The sequence below is a fragment of the Tinamus guttatus genome, unplaced genomic scaffold, assembly GCF_059628265.1.
Source record: "Tinamus guttatus ecotype Peru unplaced genomic scaffold, ASM5962826v1 Tinamus_guttatus_pri_ptg000035l, whole genome shotgun sequence".
In the NCBI taxonomy this organism is placed as follows: domain Eukaryota; kingdom Metazoa; phylum Chordata; class Aves; order Tinamiformes; family Tinamidae; genus Tinamus; species Tinamus guttatus.
Genome location: NW_028288569.1, coordinates 3,730,237 through 3,745,245, shown reverse-complemented (window position 1 = coordinate 3,745,245; position 15,009 = coordinate 3,730,237). Strand labels below are relative to the sequence as shown.

At 39.1% G+C, this 15,009-nt stretch overlaps 1 protein-coding gene across 1 annotated transcript; it reads right to left on the bottom strand.

The window, feature by feature from the left end:
* Positions 1–381: 381 nt before the first annotated feature.
* Positions 382–13,315, bottom strand: BTLA (B and T lymphocyte associated). The gene is made up of 6 exons (XM_088532895.1): positions 13,058–13,315; positions 5,268–5,579; positions 4,038–4,073; positions 2,674–2,811; positions 1,718–1,764; positions 382–771 (listed from the first exon to the last, which is right to left on the bottom strand). The coding sequence occupies exons 1-6, from the start codon at positions 13,143–13,145 to the stop codon at positions 382–384; spliced, it is 1,011 nt and encodes a 336-aa protein (XP_088389021.1). The 5' UTR covers positions 13,146–13,315.
* Between the last annotated feature and the right edge of the window lie 1,694 nt (positions 13,316–15,009).

Below are 15,009 nucleotides of genomic sequence, written 5' to 3'. Positions count from 1 at the left end.
ACAACAAACAAACAGAAGGATTCACTTGCTTATGATTAGTAAGTGGACTAGACATTCTTGACATTTAAAAAGCTTCCCAAGGAGATGAATAAACCAAACTGAAGAACAATCCTTGGAAGTGTTCCCTTAGAAAATGCAGGAAACTTTGGGCATTTTCCCACAAACATTCTTAGCATTTAGGAGGAGGCGGTGTGGCTCGTTGTCACCTTCTTCATGGATTCATTTTACATGTTTATATCCTGGCAGAGCGCTCTCTTCTCGTGCCCTGCTTGTGTTCAAACCGCAGCCCGATCCAGGTCAGACTGGGAGTAGACCCCTGAACACAGGCAGAATAACAACGGGGAGTAAGGGGAGTGAAAGGAAGGATGTCCTGGAGGGCAGCTAGACCTGAGACCGCATGCAGAGTGGGTGACTGGAGGAGTCCTGGACAGGTTTATTTTTCACATTAACGGAGGCATATTCAGTAAGTTCATTTTCTACCATTGGCCCCCTCCTTTGGCATCTTTCTGCAGAGGCAGGATGATTTAGTGCAGCATAAATGAGGACGTCTTGGCTTTCGGGTACAGCTGACGTGGAAGGGATAGCAGAATTGGTATGAGGTGCTTTGGGAGCTCCCCTGTGCGCATCCCGCTGAGGGACATCGTTGTCATAAACTGCATTGCCGCCGGAGAGCTGCTGTAGGCTCGCCATGGAGCAATAGAGTGAGGAGCTTTCTTGGGAAGCTGGACTTGTCCCAGCAGTGTGGTGTGGGGTAGCTGCTGGAGCTCTGGCCTGCAGAGAACGGAACACAGTACAGCTCTGGGCACGTCAGGGGGGCTACTCATGCTGCTGCTAAAGAAATGGGTAAGAATATAATTTGCTTTCTGCCTCTAAAAGTGCATCATAAATTTGGGGAGTGCTTTTGAGCACAGGTGAAGTAACTCACCCCTGGGGTTTACACTGATCTTTGAAATAAAGTTGGAAGTCTTTTTTTTCCCGATTGTCCCTTTTTTTTCCATTTCCTGATCTCTTGCTTTGTCTTCTTTTTGTCTTGCTATTCTCCAAATAAATCTCCTGCTCCGATATCTTTAAAGTCCTCTATAAATTCACCTCTCTCTAGGGAAATACTCTTTTGACATCTGTCTTCTAGCCACATAAAATACACTGCATTTAATCTGCCTTCCTCCAGCTTGCCCCTGGGGAGCTCTGCAGCCTGTTTGGCACCCTGCAATCCCCCCAGCACTTCCCTCGTGGCTGATAGCCCCCAGCTCCTGCCCCGTCCTTTGCGTTCTGCCTTCTGCCTGTTTGGTTTCACTGGGTCATCCTGCCAGGACTGTGTGAATCCATGGCAGCCACACGTGAAAGCCTTTCTTTTCAATCACCTCCCTCACTCTGTGGGGCATTTTCTGCCTTAGGCAGGCAGTTGGGGTCAGATCTACAGAGATACTTTATGTACCTAAGCTCTCATTGAAACGGTACTTACAAATTAATGCATTTCAACAGAAGTTTAGGTGCCTAAGACCCATTTGTGGGTAAGGCTCTTTAATTTCCCTTGACTCTGCCATGATGGTATCTCACAGCAGGGAAGTCCTGCTGTTCAGGCACCAACCAGGGCACTACATTTGTCTCTGGTCCCATTCCAACTTTTATACTACACCGAGATGTTGTCAGTAGGCCATACAGGCCTGATCATACAGGGCACGATCAGGGTCTGCATCACATCAGTGCTTAAACATACCAGGCTGGCTCGTCTCTGCGGGGTTAATGGAGTTCTCTTTTGCTTTGCTGGGAAGAAAAAGTAAAATCAGGAAAGGATGTTTCAATAAATCAGCAGTGACAAGGTTCCTTTCTACTCACAGAGGGAGTGTTAATTACTAAAGCAGTCCTTGCCTTATTTAATGCACCTTAAAGAATTGAAATTTATTCCCGGTCTGGACCTGGGAAGAGCCATTCTAACAAACGGGAGAAAAACACTGAAAGAAGTATCTGTAGAATGAGTTTCTGAGGGATCCCAAGAGCCCCTCTGAATAAAAGCAGAAAAAAATCTAGTGTACTTGGAGGTGATATTTTATATTCAGTGAACTGGATAGAGGGAAAAAGGCATGGAAAACCTTTAAGCCATCTCATTAGCAAAGATTACATTTTTAAAAGATCCAATAATTTCATTTTCCTAAGGTAGAAAACTCATAGAACTATAATAGGCAAATGAGCAATCACTTCATCTAAATTAATATCAGGGAACTCTAAGTTCCAGTTTTGATTTAGCAGATGGCAGCTGTATAAGAGTTCCTTTAAAACAGGGAAGATTAACACCGTAATTATATGATAGTTTACGGAAAAATACGGATGCAAAATGTAGCTGGATATAGTTTGACTGCATTTACATGGCTAACACTCCTACTTACTTGTAACGTGATTGTTCGCAAGATAGGACAAAAATTTACAATGGCTTTGCAGTCTGGAATTTTAATTTGTTCTTAGTTTACTTCCATTCCTGGCCTTATGGAAAGAACAGCACATGGGATAAAATAAATTCTTAAAGATTCGATATGACCACACTTGATTGAGAACATCTCAGCAATCAGATGGTATAATTATTAAAGCATTCTTATAGTGCTTTATGTGATTTTAAGCTGTAAATAGGAGTGGAATCAAATACACAGTAGGAGGAGATCGTATGATAAAACTGCTCACCGTGGTATCTCCTGAAACACCAAAATATGCATATGAGGATGAGTAGACAACATATAGGCACGGATAATGCAGCATAAATAATGTGCAATATCTTGTCATTTCCAGATTCTTGGGATTCTTCTGAGATAGCAGTGATATCTGAAATGGCATTAATTTGCACAAATTTGCACAGAATAATGTTTGACAAGTCATTTTAGCATTAGGTCTTTCTGATGTAACTTGCATCCTAACGTAATTAAAGTATTCTCTAACTTAGTGTGAGCATGCTGTGAGATTACCATTGCCATGGATAGATTACCAAGTATTAAGATACTGGAAAAGTGCAAAGAAAAGAAAATTGTAATTGGTGAATGAAGCATGCTAGAAGACCAGCTGAAACAAATAAGGATCAGAATTAGAGCACTGCTTCGAACTGCCATATGTTTCCATTATGATCTTTCTTCACCTTCTTTTTCCCTACTCTTTGCACTGCAAACAAGGAAGCCTGCTGGGAAGTGTGTATCAGCTGTGAAAAAAATTAATAGCTGAGACTAGAAACAGGTGCTATTATGAGGCATATGGCAGTATTTGACAGGTAAATGATGTTAAGGGTCTGACTTTGAGATCCTTTTAAGTTAGACCCTTTTAAGAACTGGACCTTGAGCTTAGTTTTGCATTACATTTGAAGCTTGTCACCAAAGCAAAAAAGAGATCAGGGCTACTAAGTGCAGCAGATTAGGAGGCAAGAAATGTTCTTGTATCCTGCTCATGGGAATGAGAAGGGAGAACAGAATGAGAGATGAGAAGAAAGACAATGACAGCCATAAATCTCATTTATATATAGATATATGTGTGTATTTTTTTTTTAGGAATAAATTATTGATGCACGCTTTTGAGGTCTGCTGCCGTCTGGTGAATAAAATATGAGCACTACATCAGAGAACAGACCCAGTAGATGATCTTAAGGTATGTGGGTTAAGGAGTTGTCCACTCTAGTCGTATTGTGAACAATAACCAGTAGTGAGCAAAAAATATACTTCAGGATATGTTAAAGTGATTTTATAGTGTGATAGTAGTGCGACACTTACACTTTGTAAGTATAAGCCTTATGTATCACCGGGATAATAAAGAGTGTGTGTAAAATCAACAGTGTAGATTATATTGCCAGGAGGTGGTTCGATTGGCTTTGTCCCTTTTGTGTTGAACACAGATTTTTGGTCTTTGGAAATTGTGACTCTTGTATTTTGTTCAAGTGGGAAATATGCAAGAGTAGTTTAGCAATGAGTGTAGATTTGTCCTAAATGCACAAAGCAATTCAGCCAAAAATTCATATCAATACTCATTAGTTCCCTTGTCTTAAAGAGGAAATAAGAATCACAACTTACTTTCTGGTGAACTTGTCATAATGTCTGCAGGCTTTTCTGAAGGAGGAAAACAAGAGAAGGAAGTGAAATGGCAGCCTGACCTTCGACACTGTATTTGTATTTTCCATACTGAATCCTGAAGTCTTCACAAGTCTCTGCTTTGATTGGGGGATGGAAAAGGGAACAAAATGCAAAAACCAAAGGGTAGTTTGGGGGAGAGGGGTGTTAGAAATGAAGTGTTGCTCCCATTGCTAGCAGAGTCATTCTGTGTTTGAGACCTCTTTGGCATTCAGATAAATAGCTCAGCAGAGCACATGACTGGCAAATGAAGACGGCACGTTCCAGCACTTGTTGGTGGTATGGTATCTGTGATTAAACCATTCAGTACCTGCTCAGGGATCCGTGCTGTTCCTCTCATGTCAAAAAAAAAAAAAGCATTGTGTGAATTGGGCACGTACTACGTCTGCTGGCAGGTTAGAGCCTTTGGTTTTGATGTTGCTTCTTCTGCTGCAACATTTCCTGTGGCAATAAGTAGGGTCTTACAGCCTGTCAGCTTACTGGGGAAGAACTGGCTGGAGGACAACCTTACAACTGTGCTGGCAATGTCCCTTGCACACTCTGACCTCTGGGATCACTCCCTAGCTGCAGAGCAGCACCGGGGAGGGCAGACATGGCTTGCCACTATCTAGGCTTGGTGTCCTGGCTGCCTAAATTAATAAAAGGGCCTTACTTGCCCTGAACACCTGAAGATCATTTAGAACTATTTTAAGGTTTCCTGTTGTCAGTGTAGAAAACTACACCTTCTCTCTGTCTGTAGCAAGAGTGGTCAGTCTCAACATGAGGTTTGAGTTGCCTTGTGCTCTTTACTGTGCTGTGACCGCTGGGTCCTGCCTAGTCCTTGTGGCATATAAACAGACTGACCTCCCAACAGTCTGTCTTTGTTCTCTTTTGTATATTTCTTATTATCAGAAACACCACTAATGGCTTTTTGGTGGCTTTCCTTTTCTGTTCCAGATCCTCCTTTTATTTATTTATGTAATTTGTTCTTTCCTTTCACCCCTAGCAAGGAAACAAGACACTAACTGACGCGTGAAGAAGGTGGTGGCTACCAGCACAACTGGGTGCACGCTAGCTCTCTGCCGCTATGGAAGAAAAAAGCATGCTTGGAGAAGCCATCTTCCAGCGTGCATGAATTTTCCTGCACACGGAATTCATTTTTAAAAGGTTTCTTTCCTAACAGAAGGGTCTCACCTTCCACAACTACCCTTATCCCATGGCTCTCGCTGGAGCAGGCGCCTGCGGTCGCTCGACAACGGTAAGTGCCACTGTCGTTGTGATGGACTGAGAAAAACTCCAGAATGAACTTCTCGTGGGTCGTCCACACTACTCTGCTCTCCTTCAGCAGCACGCATTCGTTCCCTTCGATCTTGCACCACTTCATGACGGGTCTTTCCCTGCGGTAATGAACTGGACAGTGTATAACTAAAGAGCTCCCAAGATAACCTGTGTACTGGGAGTTTCTTTTCACTTGAATTTCAACCGGACAATCAGTGTCATCAAATCCTGAAACAGAAGAAAATCATGTCAAAAAATGTTAGGGTTTTGTTTTTCTGCTGTATAAGCCCTGTGACACTAATCACTGCCTCTTTTCTCTCTCATTGCTTGAGACTTCCCTTGTCTGCTTTCAGATCTTATCTGTATATGGGACATTGATAGCAGATAACAGCTGCTAACTATTTTTTCTTTCATTTTAAGCATCATTCTAAAAGGTACTTTCTCCCTCTGAAATGATTTTTTTTTCTGTATCTTAGCCAAGTTTGGAATTGAACAGTTTAGAAAAAAACAGTATGCAAAACACACATGGCAGGATTTCCTGTGTCATGCTTTTTACAGGCCTTTTATTTTACTTTTAGATTTATTTCAGATCTTTATCTTCTTCATAATTCTTGCTAATTGACAGAAGGAAACATTGCTCTTCCGTAGAGATCTGTTGTAATTAGTATAATTTATATATATGTGTATATATGTATATATATATATATATATTTCATTATGTTATCTTTATTTCTTGATTTTCTAAACTTTCATTGAACTCAGTGTTCTGGTAAGATACTGCATACCACCTTAACACTGGGTCTTAGTATTGAATCTCCCAATCTTTTATTAAAGATTCTTTTGTCTTGTTTTCCTTGATTTCTCTGTTTAAGTAAAAGTAATGAGAACTATGTGATACCAAAGTGCTCTCTGCTTTCCTACACTACCCCACCTAAAGAAAAGATTAGGTATACCTATATCTTCCAGCTGAAAGAGGAAAGTAGAAAAAAAAAGAAGGTAAAATCCAGTCAAGAAAAGATTTGTAGGTAGGAGAAATGTGTATGGGAAGAGACAACAGTGCAGAGAGGGGAAGGGTGTATCTGCCAGGAGCTTCTGGACTTCGGGGTAGCCAGCATAGGTAAATTGTGAGATGTGAATGTCTCAGGCATACTGTCAACTGCACAATCAGCCAAGCTTTCTTATGCATGTGCTATAGCATTACTTGTGAATGTATGGGTAGTATATTCAGGAACCTCAGGTGGCCAGATCATGAATTTCCATACAGATATTAGATTCCTCGCCTTTGCAAGACCTTCAAGCTCTTCCTCAACAAATTTCCTACTATTCCACACCATAAATCATGTTGTCTGTTCATAATCTTTGTTGCAAAAGACCTAACATTTGCTAATATTGATTTTTTTATCTTACTTCGTTAAGGTGACTTTGGCAACGCGTGTTTATAAATTAAATCATTGATCTGTCTATAAACCTATTATCTTTAATATTGTTCTAATATTGCCAGATTGTATGTGCCTGAACTTCACTGATAACAGAGAAGAGATTATTCATTGTAAGGCTGAGATTTGTAGTAGGAAACGGTGGCCTCTGATACCTCTCTGCCAAAGGCAGCAGAGAAAGTCACCTGCTGAGAGGACTGGGCATTCTGGGACATGTGTGCTTCCAGGGGGCCACATCATAGATCTTAGATGATACTTTGGTGAGACTCCCCTACCCTTCTCACCTTCAGCCCATTCTGCTCAGACCCATGGCTCCTGAAGTTGAAGAATGAAGATAAGCAATTAGGAAACAGTGACAGGGCTCTGGAAACAGATGGCCTGGGACCAGGAGCTCAAGGCCATTTATCTCCCATCTTTACAGGTCAGGGACGAATGTTTATAATTTCCATCATCTGAGGTGGCTGGTAGCTCTAGAAAGCTCTCGGCTTTCTTAGATGGGAGCATGGTTTGTGAAACATGTTGTTTTGGAGAAAAGAAAGAACATCTACTATCTTTCTCTTAATCAGGGTGGCTTTAAATAGGGGTCAATGAGAGGGTGAGCAGCAAAAGTACAAAGGCAAGCTGCTTGGACAAGTATTTTAAAATCGATGTTTGATGAGGGAGAAATGGAGGGAATTCAGACAGTTTGATGGAGGGCAGAATAGGAACAGGATGCATGATAGTAGATCTTGGTGCAGAAAATGTCTTTTTACTGATGGAAGAAATGTGAATAACAGACAAATAGAACTAGAAACCTTAATACTTTCAATGTTCTTCAGAGCAAAAGGGGAAAAGAAGAATAAAATTGGTTGGGCTTGGCAAGGCAAGTTTCAGTACATTTAGAGAAGCTGACATTAATTCCTTAAATACATAAATATGAGGAAAATGAGATAAGCAGAGCTGGTGGTTCATCCTGGATAGAAGGAGTATAAGCACTATCTTTGGTACAGATGTGTAGTAAAAGACAGCTTGACTGAACCACCAGCATGTCCTTCCCTGAGACAAAAAGAAATTATAAACAGGTTTATATGAGGCTATATGTTGAATAACTCTGAGTCCAGTTCTTAATATTGTTTTCTGTGATGACCTAGATGAAGATTAAGAAAACAAATCTATTAAATTTGCAGATGTTAGAAAGATGGCAAGTTATAAACACCAAAGAACAGGCTTAGACTTATGTGTGATCCTGAGATGTGGCCTATAAGGAAACAACATACAAGGAATGATAGGTGCAATACACCAAGACTTCATAGGAACAATTAATAATGCAACTATTGGATGGAAATAACTATTTTAATGGCAGTTTGTGCAGAAAAGGTTTTGGGGTTTAGAGTGGCAAAGCAAATCAGTATTGCTGATTGCCTTTTTGCAGGCAAGCTGAAAGGGAATTGGCAAAGTCACACTGTCATGAAACAGCCATTTCAAGGGAGGTATGACCAAAAGCAATGCAGATAGGATACATGAAATAATCTTTGTGTTCTACTCAAGAATGGAAGGTAGTATTTTATTATTGAACAATTTTTGGCATTGTTCTTCAAGAAAAATGTAGGACATTTCATGGAGCCTTTCTGAATTGGACAGAAGCTAGACAATATCATGAGCATGGTAAGATGGACCCAAACAACAGACTGAAATTTTTGGAGTTCCTTAATCGAAAGAAAAGGCGTTAGAGGAAAGGACATAATAAGAGCTTGTAAAGACATTAAAAGCAAATGAAGTAATCTGTTTTTCATGTTTGATATGGATTTGGACAAGAAGTAACAGTCTGAAAGGGATAGACGGATTACATAGTATGAAAAGCTTCCCAGAAATGAAAACAGTAAAACACTTGAACTAGGTTTTTTTGGAAGATTGTCAAAGCTTGAGTGACTGACAGCTTTAAGCAGTAAGCTAGACTGTATCTGTTGGGATGATACGGCTCAAGTCCTCTTGGGACCAACTAATCCCTTGATGCTCAATACAGACCTACCTGTTGACTATATGTAGCCATGTGTTAAATTCATGGATAAAGAGACAAAAAATGCATGTGAAAACTCGGCAAAGATACACTGACTTATGTGCTTAACGCAGCAGTCCTGTTGATGGAGAAAGATCTGTGGCAATGAACCACAGAAAGCCCTCGGGCTCACGTGCATTACCACAGTAGGAGCTCCTAATTGTAAAGAAATGCATGGTGCACAGGAAGAGCTAGTCTGCAAGGTCCCATCTAAATATGGTCATGGCAGCAATAACGGAAACATGTAACCTAGCCATGTTTACCACTGGGACATGCATGTCCTGCCCAGTGATTTGGGTTCAGGTGAGTAGGTCTGGGTGACTTAAGTCATGCTGCTGTAGCGGCATGTGGCTAGTAACAGCCTGAAAATGGAAACACAGAGCTCAAATTAGAAAGTAGAGGTTTCAATTATTTGACCGATGATTGTTGTGGAAGATAAATCTCCAGAAACTATCTGTTATGGTCAGATTTTTTGCCTTGATTGCAGCTTTCTTTCAAGTATAATCCTGTCTATCAGAGACTCTTACAAGAATCTGCAAGTTTCTGCAGCTGATATTGTGAAGCGTCTGATGTCCTCCATCTAAGCACTTTACCACATAGCTTTATTTTATTTTATTTTATTTTATTTTATTTTATTTTATTTTTTGGGGGGAGGATATTTCTCTTTAGGAAAAAAAAAAATCTGGAAGCATTCCTTGTTCTTTAGATGAAAGACCGAAATACTAAATAGAGCAAGTGTAATATACTCGAGCTCATACCACAGCATTAAAAAAAAAAATCCCTCCCTAAAACTTCCTCCACTACTACCAGTAAAGCTAAGGGAAAAAATTCCCTTGGGGGGGGAAGATTGCTCATAAAAATTTTGGATCACATAGCATGTTTTAAGAGTTGGAATAAAATATGCTAATTTGCTTGCCAGGCAAGCATAAGTAGCGTTTTTCCCCCTTCGAGTACCTGTGCCAACATGTGCTGCAAGTTTGTTCCTCTGTCTTTGGTGGTTATTCATTTTAAGAGTATAGTTCTGATGTAATCTTGTTTGGTTAAATAATATGTAGTTACCAAAGCAAACTGGGTTCCCTGCTGTCTCGTGGGCCTGAGTCCAATGTCCCTCACTCTCTCCAAAGGTTACTTATAACATAGATCATTGAGTTTTGGGACCTGCATGTGGGAAACCTTTCCCTGTGCTTACTGCCTAGCCCAGCGCATTCTCACTGCCTGCCTGTGACGTCTGGGCACTGAAGTCCTCCTGCGTAGCTCAGGAGCTCTTTCACATGGAAGCCTCCTTGGCAATGAGCCATATTCTGGTGACTTCTAGTTTTGGTTTGCAGCTGCTGATACAGGTGAAAGTGTTTAGCAGCCTGCTGTTAATTAGCCCTCACACGTAAAATCCTCTGTGGCATTCTTCCAAAATGGAGGGGGTTTGAAAATTGTAATATTTCTTTTTCTGCTTTCTTCATTTTTGCTCTGCTCCCCTTCCTGCCTTTTTTTCTTCAAAAATATTTATCTTGCTGAAAGTTGCATTAAATTTCTTAGCTGTTGTTTGTCTCTCCTTTGGGAATAGTCTGTAGGTGTTTGGTAAGTATGGTAATGTAATCATTTTATTTGGTGACTTTTATTTTTCTGTTAAAGAGAGAAAACTTTTCAACTTGCTAACCAGGAGATATGGAAATTACTGATTATCTTTGAATGCATCTGAAAGTGTTGTAGGCTATTTCCAGAGCTCCCAAAAGAGCCTTCTTTGAGGAGAGTTAAATCAATGTTTCTTTTTAGGCTGCCCACGTTAGTCATTCTGTTGTTTATAGCTTGCCACAAAACAATGATCAGAGCAGGAGGAAAAAAAAAAAAGTGATAACCAGTTTCTTTTGCATGGTCTTGTGATTTGTGACTGATGGCTGTTGTGTTTATTATTTATTTATTATTATTATTATTGCTAGAAATAAGCTTAGTGCTTTGTTACCATTTATTCATCTTTGTAATTAAATTTGGTGGTTCTGGAGAATAGTATTATCAGAAGACAAGTGAATAAGAGTTACAGAACACTTTTCTCAGACTTTAGGAAGCTTGTCTGAGTTGCTTTGATGTACAATAACTAAAACTAAACTAAATAACTAAAAGTTTAGGATAGAGGAAAGCTTTTTCCATCCACTCTATTTCCCATATCAGTTCAGTGTTGAAATTCATAATGAACGTGTTGTGAACCTTTCCCCTCTCCTGCATTGCACCCAACTTGGCGAAAACTCTCAAGAGAATAAAAAGCACTAGAAAAAGTCATTTATAAATAAAAGATTTGGAATTTTCTTTATACGGAATGCAACTACTAGAGGAAAATTTTAATCTTTATGTGTTTCCTGTAAGGACACTTTAGCAGCCGTAATAGAAGTCAGAGCTGAAGATTTGGAGTTTAAATTCCAGTATAAACTATGCTGTCCTAGACAGTGAGAGGAATATTTTCCTTTTAACATGACAATGCAACACGCATGATGAGAGAGAACTTTATGTTCTGCTTTTGGTGGCCATTAGAAAGATGTCCTTACTTCACAAACTTCCACCATCCTCTGAGCTTGAATGTGGTCTGGTATATTTTCTCTGTGATGATATATCTTAATTTTTCCTGTCTGTTACCCACCGTAGTGTAGGGGAAATCAATGTTAGGAGCGTTGTTGTCTGATAACTGTATTCTAATCACGAATATGATTGTGCTTTCTGGAATACTCTTGGAAACCGAGGCCTGGAAGTAAGGCTTGCTTCTAGGTGATATATCAAAATGCAAGTTTTCAATACATTAAATATGGGTGGTCATGATAAGGATTTCTGTGAAGCTTTCAAGAGGATAGAAGTGGAAGTTCGATAAGATTTGAACTGCCTAAAAGCAAGTTTCCTTTTAAATAAATTGAGCAATTTCCTGGATAGGCTGCAGTTGCAGCCTGTCTATTCCCATGATTCCCAAAGGGTGGGATAATTTTCTGTAATGTGCTTCGCTGGTGTAATGTTCCAAATGGAAGCATGTATTCCAGAACTTAGGCAGTAGTCTATCTCACTGTTTTATGCTTTGGAGAAAATATATTCTTGGCAAGATTCATTAAGCAAATAGAACAAGGCTAATACAGATGGATTTATGTTCATCTGTTCCAACTCATTGGTGGAAAACTAATAGCTAAAAATTGAGGTTTCTGATTCTTAAATTGTAAAAGGTGTATCATTCACACCTGGTCATCTAAGAATTCTTAAAAACAAATGAAAAACAACAACAAAAAAGACACCTAAGAGTTTCCATTTGAAACTTTAGAGTCATTTTATTTATTTATTTCAAGGTCTATCTTTACTTTTTTATTCTTTCTCTCCCTCTAAAGGGCAACAAGGAATATGCATGATATCCCTAAGGTACATTATGGCTGATGTATAAAATGTCAGTTAATCATGAAAAATAAATGACTACGGTCAGTTTTGAATCCTATTTTTCCACCTGTCTGTGAACATAATGAAGCACTAACAATGCTTTTAGTGCAGCTGGAAAATTCCTGAAAGTTTCTATTTAGATCATACAAAAAAAATACCGCATAAAATGCATTAATTTGTTGGGGATTTGAGTATAATCTTAAGATCTTCATGACTGACTCTTAATTTTCAAGAGCAGGCAAGCACATCTGTCCCTGTAGCTATCATGCTTTCTGTATAACCTCCTTCCTTTTAAGACTTATGAATCTTGTACAAAAATAGCATGGAAGAGCCCAAATCAAAATAATCTTTCAGTCAAAATAGTTTGAGGAGTGAGTAGGGTACAGTGTAGGAATCATATCAGTCTGAGCTAGGAAAACCTCTCTGTTTAAAAACTGCGGCCTTTCAAAGTTGAAAGTGGGATGAAACTTGGACTGTGTTAAACGAAATGATTGAAGGGACACTTAACGGTCTGGTAAGGATGCTTTGATTGTTGACTGGACCCGCTTCAGAGCTAGCAGAATTCCTGGATTTCATGCAGAAGTTCGAAAACTCTGGAAGGCAAAGCCTTCGGCCGCAGAGTTAGAGGCATTCGCTTCGTAAGTGTCAGAGTTTTGGTCTAGATAGTAACTTAATATTTCTCAATTATTCACCTTATCATCATCTTTAAACAACTTAGGAGTCTCTAATATGAGAATAATTTAACTCCAAAGTATGTTTAAGCATTGCTTTGGCCTGTGTTTTATTTTCCCCACCCCAATATTAGGTAAATAAAGACAGGTTGCAAAACTGCATCTTACCGTAAGCTTGATAGTTGCTCTGAGCCAGCATTACTAGAAGGATGTGCAGTATAATCCTTTTCAGAAGCATGACTGGAGGACCCTTCATTTGTTGGGCATGGTAGAGAGAGACAGGGTTCCTGTAGGTTTAAAAAGTGCAGCTCAGATGGCCTCTTACATCCTGTTAGGTTTACCCAGGGTGCATGTCTGAGCTGATTCCCTTCTCTAGTTCCTCCAGTCAAGAAGGCGCAGAAAGGGGTGGAGAGGCGAGAGAGTATGCAAAAATCTGATGGCTTACTCGGTAGTCGTTTTGTGTGGTCGAAACACGAACCACTCAAATCATCTCACAACATCTCGGAACTGCTTTGCAATTCGAGGGAAAACGTCTTTCACCCTCCACTGGCTCCCTTTGCAGTGCAACAAGCACAGCTGCAGAATCTCCCTTTTCTAAAGGTACACCTCCAACTGGGATTTCAGTTTACAAGCAGCAAAATATCAGTAAATTACACAAGACTAATTTATATTTTTTTCCATTTCTTTAGCATTACTTTAATTCAGCCTCAATTTCAAATAATATTAAAAAACATATGAAGCTGTTCTTAAATAAATTAACTGCTCAGAAGTTGTAAAATGACAGAAACTCATCTGTCTCAATGGTTTTAATTTGCATTCAATTAATTTACAATAATCTGGAGTATGAGACATTATTGTTTCTTCTATTTCCAAATTTTAGACATGTGTTATGGAGGTACTGGTTTGAGTTTTGTGGGTTCTTTTGCCAGCAGGACCAGGATGCTTTTTCCTCTATATCTTTCTGAAACATCTAAATATATCTGAAGCATCAGAACCATTTAGCTCTCTCTTCCCCCAGATTCTGCCTCTCATAAAGTTAGAAACAAGTAAAGGCTGAATAAGAGCTTTATATACAGTCACTGTCACTACTTATATTGCAAATACAATAATCACAAATAGAAAGCAGGGAAGCATAACACAGTTATGAAACTCTAAGTTATATATATATTGTGCTTTAATGAAGCATAGTATTAGTGAGGATTTTTTTAAAGTAGTCTTTTAGAGAAAATAATCATATGGTTTGTCAAAATTTCATGGCTGCAAGTACCTAGCTCAGTCCACAATGATCAGCAGAATTGTGTATTGATGTGCACGAGAAATTATGGAATGGTTTCAGAAACAATATCACAGTGCAGCCTTTCTGAAAGGAAACTTCTTGAGCAGAATTACACACGCAGCCAGCTCATGATTAAAAGGGAGGAGAAAAAAAGAAAAAAAAAAAAAAAACCCTGAGTACTGTAGAACACATTTCTGTATAATGAAGACACCTAGTGGCAAACTTGGATATTAAAATTGGTGATTATGTTACCTGACAGTGTAGCTTGTGTTAATCCAAATTTATGCTAGACATGTAATATTGGCAGGTAATTCTTGTTTATTAGGAAACTTAAATTTTAACTAGGGAGCAAACAATCAGTTAAAACAATAATTCATAAATGGACATATGTTCAGGATTCAAGTTTGTTCCTTACATTTTGTTATCTACCTTAATGCAGCTTAAAAAATAATAATTTTGATCTTGTTTAAAAAGCCTTGACAATTTCTAATGGTTCTTAAAGTTTTTGAAAAGTGTTTTCCATTTTGGATTTTTTTCTCCTGTTTTAATTGGTTTGTTTCTGTCCTGTTTACACTTTTAAAAGTTTGAGTGTCTTCCTCCTCAACTTTCCAAAAGAAGTTTAAGGGTGAGGTGTGTGTTTGAGCAAGGAGAAGAGAGAGCTAGTAGTTGCTTTAGACTAAATATTTTGTTACTAACTGAAGCTTTGTCATGTTTTGAGACTGGCTTTCTAGTTAGATACCTTGTGGGTAACATTGTGGAAACATATCCTAATTCTGAGGGAAGAGGAGCAGCAAAAGTCAATCCCTGAGTCTGGGCCAGTAAAATACTAAAATAGCTATGTTTT

What these genes read in the sequence shown, in the direction of transcription:
- BTLA (XM_088532895.1), bottom strand. Translation starts at nt 13,145, where the DNA reads ATGAAGGGTCCTCCAGTCATGCTTCTGAAAAGGATTATACTGCACATC. An exon ending in GAGCAACTATCAAGCTTACG is followed by an intron (nt 5,580 to 13,057) that starts GTAAGATGCAGT and finishes CTTCTGTTTCAG; the next exon opens with GATTTGATGACACTGATTGT. An exon ending in GTGTTTCAGGAGATACCACG is followed by an intron (nt 1,765 to 2,673) that starts GTGAGCAGTTTT and finishes TTTTCTTCCCAG; the next exon opens with CAAAGCAAAAGAGAACTCCA.